The sequence below is a fragment of the Rhinatrema bivittatum genome, chromosome 4 (assembly GCF_901001135.1).
Source record: "Rhinatrema bivittatum chromosome 4, aRhiBiv1.1, whole genome shotgun sequence".
NCBI classification, from domain to species: domain Eukaryota; kingdom Metazoa; phylum Chordata; class Amphibia; order Gymnophiona; family Rhinatrematidae; genus Rhinatrema; species Rhinatrema bivittatum.
In genome coordinates this window covers 365,063,047-365,084,238 of record NC_042618.1, presented here as the reverse complement: position 1 = coordinate 365,084,238, position 21,192 = coordinate 365,063,047, and the positions used below count along the sequence as shown (strand labels likewise).

Here is a 21,192-nt window from a genome sequence, read left to right as displayed (position 1 = left end):
AAAAAGGAGGAAGCACTATTTCAGTCCTCCAACATACCCTTTTCAAGATTGCAACATACCACTCAGGGCTCATTCTATTCCCCTGTGCCATTCACTTTACCATTCTGATAGGCATTCCAGGGTCCATATTTAATGGCATTTAGCCAGATAACTTGTGAGTTATCCACCTAATTGCTAACTTTATTTAATTTATAAAAATTGCTTTCCAATTTTTCAATAAAATTTCCAAAGTGATGTACATGTACAGCAGGAGAATTATACAAAACCATAAAATAAATTGAAATTTTAAAACAATTAACATCCAGACTAGCAGCGTTAAAAAAAGATACCCACCTCCATCCCATTACAGTAATTCTATATTTATGTTTGTGCCCCATATATATCTATCTGATTCTGGGATTATACACCAGCATCACCAGCGCCTTAAGCCTAGATGGTTTTCCCAAGAATTAATTTGGAAGCTCCATCATCATTAACCAAGTTTTTACTTTACGCAGAAATTTCATCAGATCCATTTCTTCTCTAACTTCCAATGGAAGACTGTTCCATAATTTAGGAAAAGACATTGAAAAAGACAGATTGGAGAAATTACTTACCTGATAATTTCGTTTTCCTTAGTGTAGACAGATGGACTCAGGACCAATGGGTATAATGTACTCCTGATAGCAGTTGGGAGACTGAGTCAGATTTCAATCTGACGTCAGCCTACATATACCCGTGCAGGAAGCTCTGCTCTTCAGTATTCTCCTCGAAAAGCAATTGTGGATATATGTGTGTTTTAATAACTTGATTAATTTGGCTAACTTGATTAACTTGGACTGGTTGAACTAATTTCCAACTGGAGACCGCCAGTGCACTCAACGGAAAAACGCCGACACCTGGCAACTATGGGTGTCTTAACTAGAGGTAAAACCTGGTTTACCCGTGCTTGTCTTGCTCTCGGGGATTGTCACCTGAGGTTTCCGGATTTTGGGCAGGCGTGGGCAGGATGCTGAGACCATCTGTCTACACTAAGGAAAAAGAAATTATCAAGTAAGTAATTTCTCCATTTCCTAGCATTTTGTAGATGGACTAGGGACCAATGGGATGTACAAAAGCTACTCCCAAACTGGGTGGGAGGCTGCCCGTGGCCCACTTAGTACTGCCCTTGCAAATGCTGTGTCCTCCCAGGCCTGAACATCCAGGCGGTAGAACCTCGAGAAGGTGTGGATGGAGGACCAAGTTGCCGCCCGACAAATCTCGGCGGGTGACAGCATTTTAGTTTCTGCCCAGGATATGCCTGGGACCTTGTGGAATGGGCCTTGACTTGCAGAGGTGGAGGCTTTCCTGCCTCTACGTAGGCCGCTTTGATTATTTCTTTGATCCAGCGGGCTATGGTTGCCCACGAGGCCGCTTCCCCTTGTTTCTTCCCGCTGTGAAGTACGAATAGGTAGTCCGTCTTTCGTACGGATTCCAATCTTTCCAGGTATCGGACTAGGAGTCTGCCAATGTTCAGATGACAAAGAAGGTGTGAGTCCTCAGAGTCCTTATGCTCGTCTGGAGATGGCAGCGAGATGGTTTGGTTTAGATGGAAATGAGAAACCTTTGGAAGGAAGGAGAGAACAGTGCGGAGCTGTATGGATCCCGGTGTGAATCTAAGGAATGGTTCCCGACAGGACAGTGCTTGAAGTTCGGAGATGCGATGGGCTGAACATATTTCCACTAGGAATGCAGTCTTCAAGATCAAGAGCCATAGTGACAGACCACATGTAGGTCTGAAGGAAGCTCCCGCCAAGACGTCTAGTACTAGATTGAGATTCCATAGAGGCACCTGCCACTTTAGTGGTGGTCGGATTTGTTTGACCCCTCTCAGGAAACGGGAAACGTCTCAATGGGATGATAGACTGATGCCGTCCACTTTGGCTCTGAAGCAGGCCAGCGCGGCTACCTGAACCTTGATGGAGTTGAGGGACAACCCCTTCTTCAAGCCGTCCTGCAGAAATTCCAGATCATGGGGATTTTGACTGTCCGCGGAAGGATGTCGCGGTCCTCACACCAGGCTTCGAATATTCTCCACATTCGTATGTAAGTTAGGGACGTGGAAAACTTGCGTGCTCGGAGTAAGGTGTCAATCACTGCCCCCGAGTATCTGCTCTTCTTCAGGCAAGTCCTCTCAATGGCCAGATGGTAAGAGAGAATCGAGTTGGGTCTTCATGGAGGATTGGTCCTTGCTGGAGCAGGTCCCTGTGTGGATGTAGACGCAGAGGGTTCCCCACCAGAAGTCTTCGCATGTCTGCGTACTATGGCTTTCTTGGCCAGTCCGGGGCCACTAGAAGTACTAGCCCCCCTGTGGTGGTCTATCTTGCGAATGATCCCGCCCAGTAGTGGTCATGGGGGAAAGGCATACAGCAGGTCTTCCTGTGGCCAGGTCTGGACGAGGGCGTCGATTCCCTGGGATTGCGGTTCTCGTCTGCGGCTGAAGAACTTGGGAACTCGGGCATTGGACCGGGTTGCAAGAAGATCCATGGCTGGTGTTCCCCAGCGGTTTACGATCAACTGGAAGGCTGTGGTCGACAGCATCCATTGCCCTAGGTCTAGACTCTTTCTGCTGCTGCTTGGAGCTCCCCAATTAAATAACCAGGAAGCCCGCAGTATACAAAATTGCAATAATCTCGAACCGCTATAACCAGTGCATAAACCACCGCCTTCTATGCTTTTAAATTTAAGAAATTTTTCAGTTGTTGCACCATTCTCAATCTGCTGTATGCGGAACGCAAAACTGAATTAATTTGGCTTTCCATGGACCACTCTGAGATCAGCATGACCCCAAGTGATTTAACATCAGTGCCAGCAATGTTGAGATTACTTACCTGATAATCTCCTTTTCCTTAGTGTAGACAGATGGACTCTGAACAAGTGGGTATAGTGTGCTCGTGCTAGCAGTTGGAGACGGATCTGACGTCAGCACGGGTATATATACCCCCACAGGAAGTGAAGCAACTCAGTAATCTTCCTTGCAAAAGCTGTTATGGATATATGTGTATTGACGATCAATGAAATAGTGAAACAGGATTCCCCTGACCGATTGATAGTAGCTGGAGACAGCCAGCGTTCCCAACCGGAAGGCATCGACACCTGGCAGAGGGGACGCTCTTATGTAAGAAAATGACATGGCTTACCTTGAATCGGTGAAACCCATGTATACCGGCAGCCGGGCGGGATGCTGAGTCCATCTGTCTACACTAAGGAAAAGGAGATTATCAGGTAAGTAATCTCAACATTTCCTAGCGTGTAGCCAGATGGACTCAGAACAAGTGGGATGTACAAAAGCTACTCCCGAACTGGGCGGGAGGCTGCCTGAGGACCGCGTAGGACTGCCCTCGCAAATGCTGCGTCATCCCTGGCCTGGACATCCAGACGATAAAACCTGGAGAAGGTATGGCGGGAGGACCACGTCGCCGCTTTACATATTTCTGCGGGCGACAGCATCCTAGATTCTGCCCAAGATGCTGCTTGGGCTCTGGTAGAATGAGCCTTGACCTGTAGAGGTGGTGACTTCCCGGCCTCTACGTAGGCCGCTCTGATAACTTCTTTAATCCAACGGGCGATGGTGGGCCGAGAGGCCGCTTACCCTTGTTTCTTCCCGCTGTGAAGGACGAACAGATGGTCCGTCTTTCGTACTGCTTCTGTCATTTCCAGGTATCTGGGCAGCAATCTGCCGATGTCGAGATGGCGTAGCAAACGCCCTTCTTCTGATTTCTTCAAGCCTGCCGTAGTTGGCAAGGATATCGTTTGGTTGATGTGAAATTGTGAGACTACTTTAGGTAAAAAGGAGGGAACCGTGCGAAGATGGATAGCCTCTGGAGTGATTCTAAGAAAGGGATCACGGCAGGACAGTGCTTGTAGCTCCGAGATGCGGCGTGCTGAACACACAGCCAGCAAGAACACCATCTTCAAACTTAGAGAACGGAGAGACAGGCCCCGGAGGGGTCTGAAGGTGGATCCCGCGAGGAAATCCAAAACTATGTTGAGGTTCCACAGGGGCACTGGCCACTTCAGTGGCGGACGAATGTGCTTGACTCCTTTCAGGAAGCGGGAAACATCTGGGTGCATGGCAATGGTCTTGCCATCCCTCCTGGGACCGTAGCAAGACAGTGCAGCCACCTGAACTTTGATGGAGCTTAGGGAGAGACCCTTCTGAAGCCCATCCTGCAGGAAATCCAGAACAATAGGGATTGTGGTCGCATGTGGATTGGTGCCACGAGTGTCGCACCAGGTTTCAAATACTCTCCAGATCCTTATGTAGGTGAGGGATGTGGAAAACTTGCGAGCTCGGAGGAGTGCATCTATCACCGGCTCCGAGTACCCTCTTTTCTTCAGTCTAGCCCTCTCAATGGCCAGACCGTAAGAGAGAATTGAGCCGGATCCTCGTGTAGGATGGGACCTTGACGTAGCAGGTCCCTGAGAGGAGGCAGGGGAAGAGGCTCCCCTGCCAGTAGTCTTCTCATGTCCGCGTACCAGGGTCTTCTTGGCCAGTCTGGTGCCACTAGAAGAACTAGGCCCCTGTGCCTCTGAATCTTGTGTATAAGGGCACCCAGCAGGGGCCACGGAGGAAAGGCGTATAGCAGGGTCCCTGGAGACCATGGCTGAACCAGGGCGTTGATCCCGTGAGAGAACGGATCTCGCTTGCGGCTGAAGTATCTGGGCACTTCCATGTCCGGAGTCCCCCACTGATCCACAATCATCTGGAAGGCTGTGGGGGACAGCTGCCATTCTCCCAGATTTAGGCTTTCCCTGCTGAGGAAGTCTGCCGCGGTGTTGTCCCTTCCGGCAATGTGGACGGCGGAGATGTCCTGGAGATTCGCCTCTGCCCAAGCCATCAGCGGGGCTATCTCTAGGGACACCTGTTGGCTTCTGGTTCCGCCCTGTCGGTTGATGTATGCCACCGTGGTGGTGTTGTCTGACATCACTGACTGCTCTGTTCCTCAATCTGTGAGCAAATTGCAGGCAGGCCAACCGGACTGCCCGTGCCTCTAGTCGGTTGATGTTCCACCCTGACTCTTCTCTGTTCCACCGCCCTTGGGCGGTGAGCTCTTGGCAGTGTGCTCCCCATCCGCTCAGGCTGGCATCTGTGGTGAGCAGAGTCCACGTGGGGGAGGACATCTTCGACCCCCTGCTCGTGTGGTCGGACTGCAACCACCACTGTAGCTGGGTCCGCACTCTGGCTGGTAGAGGGAGATGCACGGAGTAATTCCGGAAGCGGGGCTCCATCAAGAGAGGAGGGAACGTTGTAGAGGTCTCATATGGGCCCTTGCCCAGGGTACCACTTCCAGGGTGGATGCCATGAGACTGAGAACCTGCAGATAATCCCAAGCTATGGGCCGACTGGCTCCCATCAAGGACTGGAGACGCGTCTGGAGTTTTAACCTTCTCTTGGTGGTGAGACTGACTTTGTCTGCCTGGGTGTCGAACTGGACTCCCAGGTATTCCAGTGATTGGGAAGGCTGTAGGCAACTCGTTTATGTTGACTACCCATCCCAGGCTTTCCAGAAGAGCGATCACTCTGTTGGTTGCCGGATGGCTCTCCTCTCGTGATTTCACCCTGATCAGCCAATCGTCTAGGTAAGGATGGACAAGGATTCCTTCCCGTCTGAGCGCCGCTGCTACCACTACGATCACCTTGGTGAAGGTCCGCGGCGCCATGGCTAACCCGAAGGGCAAAGCCCGGAATTGGAAGTGTCATCCCAGAACCTTGAAGCGTAGGTAGCGCTGATGATCCTGATGGATTGGGATATGCAGGTAGGCTTCTGACAAGTCTAAGGCCGTGAGGAACTCCCCTGGCTGTACTGCAGTCTTGACTGAGCGCAGAGTTTCCATGTGAAACCTCGGGACCCTTAAGTATTGGTTGACTGACTTGAGGTCCAATACGGGCCGGAAAGTGCCCTCTTTCTTGGGTACCATGAAATAAATGGAATAGTGCCCAGAATCCATTTCCCATGCAGGTTCTGGGATTATGGCTTTCAAGGACAGGAGCCTCGCCAGGGTAGCTTCCAATGCTGCCTTCTTGTGGATTGGACACGGGGATTCCACAAACCTGTCTGGAGGGATGTGATGGAAGTCCAGATAATACCCCTCTCGGATGATGGCGAGGACCCACTGGTCCGACGTAATCTCGACCCATCTGGGGTAGAAGAGGGTTAACCTGCCCCCTATGGCTCCGTCCCCCGGATGGATCGGCTGATTCTCATTGGGAGGCGCGGCCGGGCCCGGAACCCGAGCCGGCTCCCCTCTTGTGCTGCTTGATCCGAAAGGACTGGTTCCTGGCCTGAGGACGAGGTGCCTGGTAGCGACTCCTATAGTGAGTGAAGCGTTGGGAGCTTCTACCTCTGGAGGGCCTCGGAAAGGCGCGCTGGTTCCTCTTGGACCTGTCTTCCGGCATTCGAGGTACTGGAGAGGCTCCCCATGTGCTGGCCAGTTTATCTAGGTCACTGCCGAACAGGAGAGAACCCTTGAACGGCATTCTAGTGAGACGTGTCTTCGAAGGAGCATCGGCTGACCAATTCCGTATCCAGAGCTGCCTCCTGGCTGCTACTGAGGATGAGACCCCCTTAGCTGTCGTACGGACTAGGTCGGAGGCGGCATCCGTAAGGAACGAGAGGGCGGACTCCATATCCGCTGCCGGAGCATTGTTCCTGACCTGTGACAAACAGGAATGCGTCACCACTGTGCAGCAGGTTGCGATTCGCAAAGACAGGGCGACCACCTCAAAGGTTTGTTTCAGGATGGCGTCCAGGCGTTGGTCATGAGCCTCCTTGAGGGCCACCCCCCCTCCACTGGAATGGTAGTGCGCTTGACCACAGCGCTAACCAAGGCGTCCACCTTAGGGCAAGCCAGCATATCCTTGATTGCCGGATCCAGGGGGTACATACCAGATAGGGCCCGACCCCCTTTGAATGAGGCCTCCGGCACATTCCACTCTAAATCGATCAGCTGTTGCGCCGCTTGCAGGAAGGGGACATGGCGGGCTGTGGGACGAAGACCCTCCAGCAGGGGGTTCTGCGTAGATGCCTCCATGGTACTGGGGCCTGGAATAGCCAACTCCGTCAGGCACTGAGAAACCAGGTCGGAGAGATCTTCCTTGGGAAAGAACCGCCTCATGGTTCGATATGGCTCAATCCCCGAGGGAAGTTCCCCCTCCTCGGGGGGTTCGGACTCGTCCTCCGAGACATCAGGGTCCACATGAGCTGGACTGCCCGGAGGCGGGTGCCCGCGATACGGGCGAGAAGGTCCAGGGGCAGGGTCAGCCGGAGCAGCAGCAGGGCCTGGACGGGAAGCTGACTGCATTTGTACAAAGGCATGGATCCCCTTAAATAAATCCACCCAGGAAATGGAAGCGGTCTCTAGCCGTCGGGGTACCAGGTCCCCCGGGATTCCTGGCTGTTCGAGACGGCCCGGTAAGTCCGGGGTGGCCCCTGGGGAACTGTCGGCAAACCGCGGTTGAGACTGGTCCTGGCCCGAGGCTCCCACGACCTCCTCACATTGGGCACAAAGGGAGTCTGGCTCCTCACTCTAAGTGGCTCTGAGCTGGCATGCTGAGCAGAAGCCGAGAGCTTTCACGCCGGAATCAGGAGGTGCCACCTCTGGAGACGCCGGGTCGTTTAAATGTTCCACCGCGTCTTGTGAATGTAGGGCGCCGGCGCTTATGCTGCCAATAATATCGCTCAAGAATAATACGCTTTCAATAATATGCGCTCAATAATATGCGCCCAATACTATGCGATCAGCAATATGCGCTCAATAATATACAATATGCGCTCAATACTATGCGGTCAGCAATATGCGCTCAATAATATACAATATGCGCTCAATAATATGCTATGTTGTTCGCCCATCAACAGGCGCCTATCATGAGCGCTCAATACCTGAACAAGGCAGACAAAATGGCGACCACCACGGCGTGCCACATGCAGGCAACGCCGCCGATCCTCGTCCCTCGGAGACCAAACCGTAAGAGATGTACGCCATACCTGATCCTCGGCGCTTCCCGGCTGTAACCCGGGCGGTCTCCGGCTGCGGGGGGAGAGGGGAAATACCTTCACCGCTACGCTTGAGGAAATGCACCCGCTGCCTCTAAGCCGCCGAACTCGTCTCGCTCGGGGCTAAGTCCACGCCGGGACCGAGGCGCCTCTCAGCCAGGCCCGAGCCCTTCTCGCTCGGGGGCTAGATCCCTGCCGCGATTCGGCCACCGGACCGAGGCGTAGACCTCCGAGGGATTGCGGAAATCACCCCGGGAAACTCAACTGGGGGAGGGACCCGAGGGTATCACCGCAGGAGTGCGGGGCTAGACTTCTGAGAAATTTGGAAAGTAGAAAGTAGAAAGTAGATTTGGAAAACACACTCAGCGAGCGTGCAGGCGCTCCAAACTGCTTTGGAGACGGAAATTACTGAGTTGCTTCACTTCCTGTGGGGGTATATGTACCCGTGCTGACGTCAGATCCGTCTCCAACTGCTAGCACGAGCACACTATACCCACTTGTTCTGAGTCCATCTGGCTACACGCTAGGAAATAATTAACTGTCCTTCAAATTCAACTTGAAACATATCCTGAGCAGAACCTACATGCAATACCTCTGTCTTACCAACATTCACTGCTAGAAAATGTTCACCCAACCATCTACTCACAACTTTCATTCACCCGCAGGCCGATACAGTAAAGTTCGCGGGCGAGCACCCGCTCTCCTGTGCGCACGATTCAGAAAACAAAATTATTCAAATTAGGGCCCGCGGTAAAAAGAGGCGCTAGGGACACGCTGTCAGCGGGTTTGACAGCAGACGCTCAATTTTGCCAGCTTCTGTTCTCAAACCCTCTGACAGCCACGGGTTTGGAAACTGGACGCCGGCAAAATTGAGCGTCCGGTTTTCAACCCGCGAGCCGCGGGCCGATTTAAAATTTTCTTTTTTTTTTCTTTTTGATTATTTTTAACTTTTGGGACCTCCGACTTAATATCGCCATGATATTAAGTCGGAGGGTGTACAGAAAAGCAGATTTTACTGCTTTTCTGTACACTTTCCCGGTGCTGAGAGAAATTAACTCCTACCTTTGGGTAGGAGCTAATTTCTGAAAGTAAAAGTGCGGCTTGGCTGCACATTTTACTTTCTGTATCGCACGGGAATAACTAACAGGGCCAACAACATGCATTTGTATGTTGCGGGCGCTATTAGTTTCGGGGGGGGGGGGGGGGGGTGTTTAGATGTGCGTTTACAGTGCGCTCCGCCGGAAAAAAGGATCTATTGAGGGTCCTTACCCAGTGGAACAACAATCTGTACATCATCCATGTAAATAAATAGAATAAAACCAAAGGAGCGCATAAGAGCATCCAAAGGGGACAGGTAGATATTAAATAAAAGCAGCGATAAAGAGAAGCCTTGTGGCACACCCCACTGTACTAAACTTTTAAATTTTTCCACCACTTATCAAACTAACTTATTATAGAGCATTCAGGCGAATAACAGAGGCATTCCAGAATGACGTTATTCAGCTAACTCTGATGTTTGAAGTTAACCAGATAACTTAACTAGCTAATTCTGGTTTTGCCACTAAGCTCATCCAGTATATTAAATGTTGCAGCTATGCCACTGAATATCCTGCCAAAGTTAGAAGGATGCCTTTATCTGGCTAACCTTTCTGGCCAGATAGCAGATAAAAATGGCCCCCCTCCATTTCAGACCATGTCTCAAAATCATGGTCACTGATAGCATATTTAAAACGTATTGTGCAGTCAGGTGCTGCACAATTATAAAATGAGCTATCGTTGTTTTAAAGATGCCATCCCATGACAGCTAAAAGGCACAAGGGGCTTGGGTAGCTGTCAGTCACTCAAGCTTTCAGTGTTACACATTTACTACCCTTATTCTCTCCTAGGAGCTGACAGGCCAGTGCTCAAAGGAAAGGGATAAAAAGTGCTATGCATGAAACTCCAAATACCACAGCTGTTCCTGACAGTGAGCTAAGCCCCATAGCCTTTTTAGCTCTCAAGCCAAAGTTTGGTCTTTTAAATAATTATCAACTCATTTTACAATTATTGTGTAGCACAGTAACAATCAGAAATCACCGACTGAAAAGTGGAAGGCTTCAAGTGACATTCTAGCCACTGAATTACCTTCTAACACACCAGCTATACTAATGATGTAAACAAAAGTAATACTTTTCATGTTTCTCTCTCAAATCATATACAATATGAAAAAAACTAGAGTGCCTCAAACTAGGCATTACAAAATATAAATTGCCATGTTTTAAAAAAATACTCCATCATCAAACCACTATTTTCAGAGATGTCAAGGTCAAAGGACCTAAATGAGTGAAACTCATACTAGAAAATTAAAATAACTTAACAACAGAGCTCAATGTGCAAAACTCCAGTAAATCTCTTAGATAAGTGATAGGAGAAATATGGAAGACATCCAGTGATGGATTCAGGCAGAAGAAAAACAAATATCTGAGCTTTTAAAATCTTGCCTTATTTTCAGCCACTTGAATCTAGCACTTTTGGACTTTTTGTACAGCAGATCTGTATAAACCCTCACCAGCAACACCCCCAAGCTGCAGACTCAGATACATTAAATATTCTCTCTCAAGGATTCATCCTAGAGAAAAGCTCAAGGGTGGCTCCTAGTTACAGGTCACAGAAACGGGTAAGTCGGTGCTATGGTTTCATGCGTTTCAAACATTTTCATACTGAGAAGCTTCTGGCAAGCTTTTAGACTAGATGAAAAACACTGAAAACTGACTCACCAGCTCCTTACAAATTTAGGCAGGCAAGAGACTCCATAAAAGCTACTCTGTACTACAACCTTGGAGCGTATCCGAGATGAAACCATCAGACACACACTGGCATATTCCCAACTACAGAAACAGACAGACATACAGGCGATGCTACCACCAGCCCACAGGCAAAGCAATAGTCACAGCCATACGGCGTCGCAGCCAATCACAATTAGAGCCAGAGTCACAGTCATAACTACATCATAGTGAGACGTTCAGCCACGTGCAAGGGCACAGGCACAGAGTGAGTCACAGTCGCAAAAGTCAGTGCCTCCATCCCCCGCTCCAACCTTCAGACGCTCTTCACAGAAACGTCTGGGACCAGCTGAGCGGCACCGAGGCGGGAGGAGCTCTGGGCCCCTCCGCAGAAGAGTCCCATACCTACCTCCCTGGGGTCGCGGCACTCACCTGCACGTGACCTGCCTGGTGCTGGTCATCCTCCTGGCCCCGCTATAGCGCGCTTTCCTGTCTCTTGCTGGTCCCGCCCCCCCACTGCGTCATAGGCTGTGCAGCAGTTTACAAGCGCCGGACGGACTCCAGCGCTGTCTCGCCGCGAGTTCCGCGGCGCGCAGGGGCCCAACCTTAAATGGCCTCCGCTCCGGGAGCGAGGCTGGGGAAATGGGAAGTGTTGTCTCAACTTTTGCCTTCCGCTGCTGTGCTCAAACACTGCTAGTGCCCGCTACAGCTAGGCTTTTGTCAACTGGTTCCATGTCATAAAGAACAGATAATCCAGTCCTGGCTTTATCCCAATGCATGGATGATTTTTGTAGTTCATACATGTAGCGGAGGAAAGCCAGGGCTGATCAGCATATTCCTTAAGAAATAATTTACTTGATTCCATAGTTGCCATGGGGGTGTTCGACAAGGACTGGTTCATGCTTTGTCTGATGACACTGAATTATTGAGCTATTGCTTCCACTTCTGCTGGAAGGAGAGGAGGGAAGGTGCAGCTTTCCAGCTTAGCTGAACTGGAGCGGGAGCCATGGTTGTACAGTTACCTCGCTTGTTACTGCAAGGGGTCCCCCCAGCGGTCTCTAGAGGCAGCAGGGGAAGAGGCACCCTCGGATCCCAAAGGGGAGAAAAGAGTTTACTATCAAACTCAGTCCAGAGCCTAAGGAAGACAGTTATTTTTTTATTTTTACTTAATTTCATTTCCATTTCGCCTTTCAGTCACTTCAAAGCAAATTACATTCAGCCTCAAGTACTATAGGTATTTACCTGTCCTCACAATCTGTACTCTGTGGTATGTACATGCTGGAAGAAGAATATTTCGGTGTCCTGGTGGACAGTTCTATTAGTCTGTATTTACTTTGCTTTTATGTTTTTGAATTGTCTTTATGAATTGTTTCAGATTTGTGTTATATTTATTTATTTATTTATTATTTAAACATTTTTATATACCGGCATTAGTTGTGGACATCATGTCGGTTTACAGTAAACAGGTTAAGTTTGGAAAATTACATTTTAACAGGGAAGTCAAAACTGGGAGAGGGGGTAACGAAAGGCAGCTGAGAAAAGACAGGATAACAAAACGAGGTTCCTCGAAGTGAGGAGAGGGAGTATAAAACATAGCTCCTCAATATGAGGAAAAAGAGTAGACGTAATGTGGTCTACTTTGGCACGGATTGGTGGCCCTTTTTTTTTTTATTCTGGGTAAGCTTGGTTGAACAACCATGTTTTCAATTTCTTTTTGAAGTTGTTCAAACATGGTTCGAGGCGTATGTCGGGCGGTAATGTGTTCCAGTGAGTGGGACCGGCAATCGAGAGAGCACGGTTGCGTGTGGAGGAGAGATGGGCTGTTTTCAAGGAGAGCACAAGTAGGGTGCCAGATTTTGTTGTTCTGGTGGGTCGATTGGACTTAGGAGTTGTTAAAGGGAGGTCTAACCAGTTGGAGTTGTGCGTGTGGATAGCTTTGTGAATTATGGTGAGTGTTTTGTAGATAATACGTGATGCTATGGGGAGCCAGTGTAAGTCTCTGAGGATGGGGGTGATGTGATCATATTTGCGGGAGTTTGCAATGAGTCTCGCTGCCGCATGTTGTAACATTTGTAGAGGTTTAATGGTAGAATAGGGGAGCCCAATGAGTAAAGCATTGCAGTAGTCTAATTTGGATGTAATGGTAGCCTGGATGACTGTACGGAAATCTTGGGTGTGTAGGAGGGGTCTACGTTTTTTGAGCACATTAAGTTTGAAGAAGCAGGCTTTGAGTATAGAGTTTACGTAGTTCTTCATACTTAGATGATGGTCAAGGATGACTCCAAGGTCCCTCACAAAGGGTTGAGTTGAGGGGAGGTTGAGTTTGGTAGAATTAGGCAGAGGAGGGGAAGATGATGAGTGGGGGGAGATGAGTAGAAGCTCGGTTTTGTTCGTATTGATAGCAAGATGGAGATTAGTGAGAAGGGAGTTAATGGCTGTGAGGCATTTCTCCCAATGTTCTAGGGTGAATTGTATATTGTATATTATGCATTGCATTTTTAATTCTAAGTAAACGGTTCTGTGCAGTCTTTAGGAATTGAAAGGGTGAGTTAAATAGAAATACTGAAATTAAAAAAATATGTTTCTCATTTATTGCTATTGGGGCATTAAGGGGAGTCCTATAATGTGCGCATTTGGGAATGATACAAAAATCAGTGCTAACAAAAATATTAAACATTTTAAAGGAGTAACAAGGAATCAAAGCAATTCCCCCTATCACACGGCACCCCTCAAGGATCATCACTCTCCTTCACTCTTTTCAACATATACATGCTCCCACTATGCAACCTCCTCACTGACCAGGGCCTCCAATTCTTCCTCTACGCCGATGACGTCCAGATCCTCCTCCCCACGAAAGGAAACATACAGAACACCCTACAACAATGGAACTCCATCTTAAGTCAAATTCAAAAACTCCTATCCCAAATATCTCTCACCCTTAACCACACAAAACAAATCTTATACATTTCTAACAAACCCCCAGCATGGAACACTCAAGACTGCTCATTCACGCTAATCAAGAGCCAACTCGTTACAACTGCAAGAGACCTAGGCATCACCTTAGACTCCGAGCTCAATCTGAAAGCATACATCAACCCAATAATAAAAGAGAGATACTTCAAACTACAAGTCATCAAAAAGATCAAACCCCTACTACTCAATCAAGATTATCGGTCAGTACTCCAAGTCCTCATTTTCTCCAAACCAGACTATTGTAACTCCATACTCCTTGGGCTCCCAACCTCCACCCTCATGCCCCTCCAACTACTGCAAAATGTGGCAGCCAGATCCATCACAAACAGCAAACGCTCCACACACATCACCTCCATACTAAAAAACCTCCACTGGCTCCCTATAACCCACAGAATTCAATACAAAGCACCCTCATGCACAAATCAATCAACAACGAAAAGACAGACTGGCTAAAGGACATCTTTCAGTCATACACCTCCCAAAGAAACCTGCGATCCAAAAACACCGGACTACTAAGCATCCCCTCCAATAAACAGGCCCACCTCACCTCAACACAAGAACAGGCAATCTCAATAGCCGGCCCCGCACTGTGGAACAAACTACCATCAAATCTCAGAACAGAACCCTCAACACAGAACTTCAAGAAATCACTAAAAACCTGGCTATTCCAAAAAGCCTATCCAACCAACAATTAACCCACGACTACGGCTACAACCAGAACTACAACCCATTACTACACATAATCCCCCTCCCCCCAAAAAAAACAACATAATACTCCAATCGAATATCCAATCTGTTACAATAAGGTTAGCTATTATAATGTTAAGATAATACGTCGCCGTTGTTTTAAATGTTATAATGTTTTATTGTTAAGATAATACGTTGCCTGGTTTTACAATGTTACAATGTAAAAGATAATATGACCTGTTGTCACACTATCCCACAAGCTATCATGTAAACCGATGTGATACTCGATTTGAATGTCGGTATATAAAAACAGTCTGGAAGGCACTCACCCAGTCTGGTTGGTAAATCACCCTCAAAACTGCATGCCTCAACTCTTGAAAGCATGCATCTCACACCCAGTAGCAGCATTTAACTGTAATACTGGATCATCCTCCAGTTATGGTTTCGAGGTGTTCGAGTGGATTCTTGGGTACTGTGGAAGATGACCACGCCCACGGGGAGGAGCCCCGTGAGGCGCCACAGTACTGGGCTAGACTCAGAATGCACAAACACAGAGTTTTGTCTTTTATTGTACAGCTGATATATACCACCAGAGGTAGCAGTCTAGGGACCCTCGGCAGAGGGAACCCGTCTCACCAAGATGGTATAGGGATATCCAGGTGTAGGTTTCCCAGCACGGTAGAGCTGTAGATGAGACAGACTGAGAATTAGATTACTCACTAGCTGGTAGCTGTAAGGTTGACGATTCCACCAGGCAGAAGTCGATGGTTATAGGCACCGAGGCAGGGAGAGCAGGCCCTTGAGGAGCGAGTACCTGATCCCAGTAAGGCATCTTAAAGAAAGCAAAGAGCCCCCGAGGAGCGGGTACCCAGGTTAGAGAATACCCCGAAGGGCAGAGAGCTTCCAGCGGCAGCATGGAAGCGGCAGAGTAGCTTAGACCGGATGAATCCAATCCTTGCTAACTCAACGAGCTAGCAATCAAGCGAAGGCTAAATACCTGGATGGTGTGATGTCACTCAAGGGGACGCCCCCGAGGTTCCCGCCATGACGTGGATAAAGACGTGGGTGGCGTGCGCGTGAACCCTAGGAGGCCCTTGGGAGGAACATGGCATGAGGCTTTGCCATAGCCATTCCGGGGACGCCGGAGGATGTGGCTTGCAGACGCAGCTGTAGCCATCTTCCCAAGGCTAGCGGGGAGAGCAGAGAAAAAGGTGAGGCACAAGGATTGAAGCCGTCTGAGACCGACAGACACAGCACCTCCTTACTATGGAAAGGGTGGACAAGCTCACCCCACCAATCCCGAGCATAAGGTGAATGCACCCCAGTTGACAAGCACTATTTTAAAGCCTGTTTACTAACAAAGTACTTTTCCCCTGCCCCCCTTCCCCCCACCAGAATTAGTTCAGTCTGGAAGGCACTCACCCAGTCTGGTTGGATCCTTGAACTGCCACTTTTAGCAGACACAATAGTTATCTTTTAATCTGTTTTGTTGTAGGAAACCTTAACTGGTGATATTTGGTTTTTTCAGTCTGTGCTAGTGAAACATTTGGGGCCATGTTTGGATCAGCAGGCCCCAAGACTGGTGATGCAGTTTTTAGTAATTACTATCATTGATTATTGTAACGCATTCTAGGTGCGCCTAGCTTCCAAATAAATTCATAAACTCCAAACTGTGAAAAACGTAGCAGCAAGAACAGTGGCTGGGAGCCCAAGAAAAGCTAGCTCAGCCCCTTTGTTGCATCAAGTACTTCCAGAGCAAATTTCAAACTTCTGGCCCTTACCTTTCAGATACTGAAGTGCAATGGGCATCTTGGCCTGGTACATATATTGGAATGGTATAACCCTAAGCTGGAGCTCTGCTTCTCTCAGGGTTGCCTTTCGAGACTACCTCACTCTTTGTGAAATATATCTCATACAAAATAGATCAAAGGCATTCTTAGTTACTCTTTTACTATTGTGTAACAGTTTACATATTGAGGCCTGACAGGAGACTGGTTATTCATTCTTTAGAAGCAGGGTCAAGAATGTTTTATTTCCAGTTTAAGGCTCTGTAGTTTTGATTTTGCTCAGAGATGGTGCAGGGCTTAACATTATGATAGGGGCAGTTCTGCAGCTTGGTAGTTGTTTTTTGATTTATGTTGGCAACTTGTTTTTGTTTTATATTGTTTTTATTGATTTTATTATGCTATGTGTGGCTTTGTAAGTTGCTTTGGGCATTCTCCCAAATTCCATTGATCTGCAGATGTGATTATGTGTGTGTGGATTGCAGATGCACATATTTATGTCTGGGTGGAGTTAATTTTTTTTTGGTTGGTAACAAATACTAATCTGACCTCTCCTGCCTTTTTTTTTTCCAGAACATGTCATCTGCAATATATCTAGGCTTTCATGATATCTTCAATAAAAAAATCAGTGGTAGAAAGATACCACAGATTTGTAAACGAATAGTATATGTCATTTTGAGAATGATAATCTCATTAATTGAATTGTTGCCTTCTTTCTGATTATCCACCCCATAATCAAATTTCCAATTTTTTTAGATCTCTGATGAAAGCCATCTTTTTTTTTTTTACCCTGCAGTTTCTTTCTCCTTCTTTGTACCTCCAGCTCAGTCAGAACCAGGACTGGGATCAGGCACTGAGAAACTTCATTTACATCTACCTGGGGATTTTTGTCTCCTCTTTTATACATCTCCTCCCAACTTGTGTTTAATCCAGTCATTGCAGTAATGGACCCGGTGGGGACCATGCACCAGAGCCACTTACAGGAGCTTGCAATTGTGGACCCTGAATCAAGCCACTAGGGGTGATCCTTAGGTAAGGATCATGACTCTCTCCCCCCCCCCCCCCCCCCCCCGGGGACTGTGAATGCTGCCTCTGCATCATCCCCAGCCCCAACCGACCCGAGGAGTGGAAAACTTCAACCCAGGGCTCAAACCAGGGACCTTCTAGATGGCAGCACACAGAACTTACCACCTGAGCTCACCCGACCAAGGCCATCTTAATGGGAAGAGATGGCTGTTCCTTAATCCTCCATAAAAAGCTTTGAACTATAATTTTTGTGGTAGGAGAAAACAGGAAAATGCCTGCTGAGAAATGTGTTGATAGAAGCACTATAATGGCAAACAAGTATTAAGAACAAGTGAAAGAGATAAGAACCACCTGCCCTGATACTACTATCCTACTTAGTTTACTGGAAGAAGAGGAGGAGTATCACCTACCTATTAGCCTTCACCTCACCCTCAGTGAAATGATCACCTGCAGATCAAGGTAATAAAAACAATAGCTCGTTTTCATCAGCTGAAACATCTGCCAGCAGCCAATACTCCAGATAATGGTCACCAAGCATTGCTATCCTGAGTCACTTTACATTCTGCAGGTTATTAATCTCTAGACCCCCCCCCCAGCAGTGAAGTCTGACACCTGATGCATCAACTGGATCCTTTCTGGTTTACGTATTTTGTTTCCATCATGGCTATTGATTTTCAGCACGTCCTGAGACATCCCTCAGTGCTGATGAAACAAAATGCTTTCAGGGACAATAAATTGGCCGATTGCAAAATGGTGATTTGTTTTTTGCTTTAAGCAGAAAGTTTAATCCTCTTGCTCTGGCAATGGGGTTAGGTGGCATGCCTTATTTCTTGCAGCTTTACTCAGCTGAAGTTGCCCCTTCCTCAGTTAATCGCCCCGTAATCTCTCTGCTCTCGAATCTCTCTTCCCTTCACACAGCACCAATTAGTTCTCCATGCCCTGAACCCATCTCTTCCCATCCCCCACTGCCCAGCACCAGTTTCCCCTGCCTCCGAACCCCTCTTCCCCTCTCCCACTGCCCAGTACCATTTCACCTTGCTCCTGAATCCTCTTCCCAACTCCCTAACTCTGCCCAGTACCAATTCCACCCCATCCCCAATAGTGCTCAGTAGCAGCAACAGCCGCTCTCCCCTCTCTCTTCCCTCTGCCCCTGGGCCAGCAGAAAAGTCACCATTCTCCCTTCTAGGCCCTTCTTCTGCCTCCCTTTTTGATGGTAGCATGGATCTGGCCTGCCTCCTTGTTCCTGTTCGCATCTCCTTCCTTGCAACAGTGGTGGCATTCAAGGGAACTCAGAGCTCTTGCTCATGGTGCCCAAAGTGACTTGAGGTTCTTTTTGGCAGCGGCACCATGAGTCTCCCATGCTCTTTGGCAAGCATCATTCTGTGCCTGTGTGGGTACCGTCATTGCTGTACCTCCTGCCCCATGTCACTGGCTGCAATCAGCAACCAAAGAAGATGCTAAAGGATCATGCCACAGGTTGTGATGAAGGTGATGTTGGGGAAGGGCACCTGGTGTTGATACAGCACTCCGGTGGGCTAGTGTTGTGTCCATCAGTCGCAGATGGCTGCAACCTTTGCTGCTCACCTCATTTTGCCCAATAGCGTTCCTGGGACGATGAGGGTGATCCCGGTCGCCATCTTGAATCTGGTGTGACATAGGGCACATGTGCGCGCGCCGTCCTCCTTAGGCACGTCATGGTGGGAACCTCGGGGGCGTCCCCTCTCCATGACGTCACTGCCTATGTATATTTAAACCTACCGGACTTTCCTACCTACAAGTTAGCAAGGATTCCATCTTGCTTTATTCCTTTACTCTGAGATGCTTCGCATCGCTGTTCCTGCATTCCAGGCTGAGTGACTCAGGTATCGCTCCTCAGGGGCCTTGCTGCACTCAGAGCTATTCGCCCCTTGGAGAGCCTCATCTGCCTGTCTCACCTTCACCAGCTAAGTGAGTTTCTCCTGCATCGGATCTCTGCTGCTGCTACTACGAATTCTCTACTGCATTGTGAGTACAAGACCTACTCTACATTACCACATCTGTCTTGATGTGTGGATCCTCAGGTTACCCCCGCTCTGCAGACCACTACTGGATTCACGCTGTCTTGTACCAGTTATCTACATCTGCCTCCGGCCTACCCTGCGCTGCGGACCACTACCGAAGCTACCACACACAAGGCCTATCAAGAAGCAAGGATTCCACGGGTTACCCCACCCTGCGGACCACTACTGGAGAATCCATCCCAGATCTTCTAATTCCAGGACTGAGTTTACAAACCCGCTCCTTGGGTTTCTCTTTGCTGTATAATAAATATTCTCTGACTCCTGTGTCCATCACTGCTGAGACCCCGCCTGTTGTGGAGAGTCCCCACAGGGCTCCTCCCTGTGGATGGAGTCAGCTCTCTCCACGACCCAAGGGCCCACAAACCAAGTCAAAACATATCAGCTAGGTTGCCTCCCCCCCCCCCCCCCCCCCCCAATCCTCTTAACTCTGGGCCAGTCGGCCAATGTTCCCCACAGCCCAACTCTCAGGGGCTTTGTCCCCACTCTATTCCTCCTCGGTACATCATTGCAAGGGGGATCACCCTCATCTGCTCTCAGGTTAAAGCACCATTAAGCTTTAACCCGTACGCCCTATGGCATCACTTCATATTTATTTCCTGCCTTATCTTCTTTCCAGCTTGTTGCAAGCTTCCAAGTTCTCTTCCCTGTTGATTGTAACTTTGACTCATTCCTACTTACTGTTTATCTTTCGTTTACTTGAATAGTTACCCCAGTTTTTTATTCTTGTTAATTGTAAACCGATCCGATATGGTTATTTACTATGAAGGTCGGTATATAAAACTGTTAAATAATAATAATAAAAAATAATAATCTGATTGCTTAGCTTAGACCCTTCTCTTGGATCCTAGCTAAAGAGAGTCTGAAAATAATAATTGTGAAGTTCAGCATTAGTATATCATGTAGCAGAAATTTCTCAAGTCTATTGTACCCCTGGTCAAGTCTCATTATATTGAGTGAGATGCAAACTTCTCAGGCAATAATAATAAAGTAAAACATAAGTAACCTTTTCATGTTGGTAACTTTTTTGTGTTGCATTATAGTTTTAGCCTATAAGGTAACATTATGACTAACTATATGTAGCCCTTACCTGACAGCTCATCACAGAGCAGTTATTATAGTCAAGAGTAAGGTTGGAACATGATTAGTTACATTTTTGTTCTTTGAGTCATTCATCATACATCATTTATGCCATTTTAGACGGGTCTATCAGCTAATCAGAATTCAGTTACTATGTTCTATCTGACTTATCCTTTCTGTAATTTGACCTTTTTATACTGGAGCAGGGGTCTAGATCTAGAACATACTTAATTGTAAGTTGATTTTTGTCACTGTTTAATACGCATTATTGAATTTACAGTATTCTGTTTTCTGTACATGAGAAAACTAGAGGGCAGAGACCTGGAGAAATGCAGGAATCAGTTGAGCAAACAATTCCAGAATTTCAAAGTAATAAAATAGTTTTTGACCACTGGGATCTGTTTCATCAATTGTAAATTGGTACTAAATCAGACTGTGTTATGCAAATAAAGATGAGCTAGATATGTTATTCTCTATTTAAACAATGGTGGCTTTTTCAAAATAACTAGTAGTCTACTGATAATTCACTGATAAAGAAAAAATGTGAACATACATTAAAATGTCTATCATATTTACCAAGTGCGGTGCTGTCAATATATATATATATATATATATATATATATATATATATATATATATATATATATATATATTTTTATTTTTTTTTTTTTTTTTTTTTTTAATCAAGGAACTCTCACCTGCTCTGCTTCATTTAGTGTGACCCTCTTTGCTATCTGTGTATATATAATCTTCTGTGTATATATAATGAGCTTAGGAGGATGTGGTTGTATGTCTCTTGGCAGCAGAG

The 21,192-nt window shown here is 47.6% G+C and overlaps 1 protein-coding gene across 2 annotated transcripts in view; it reads right to left on the bottom strand.

Annotated features, from left to right (window-relative positions):
* The window catches only part of MKRN2 (makorin ring finger protein 2), an 80,952-nt gene extending 69,587 nt beyond the window's left edge, over positions 1 to 11,365 (bottom strand). Inside the window, exon 1 of one of the 2 annotated variants that reach the window (XM_029600788.1) lies at positions 11,210 to 11,365. In XM_029600788.1, coding sequence (XP_029456648.1) covers positions 11,210 to 11,238 — 29 coding nt within the window. In that variant the 5' untranslated portion in view covers positions 11,239 to 11,365. Of the gene's footprint in view, positions 1 to 10,771; positions 10,943 to 11,209 lie in introns of those variants that run through there. The other variant, XM_029600787.1, reaches the window with a different exon arrangement.
* Between the last annotated feature and the right edge of the window lie 9,827 nt (positions 11,366 to 21,192).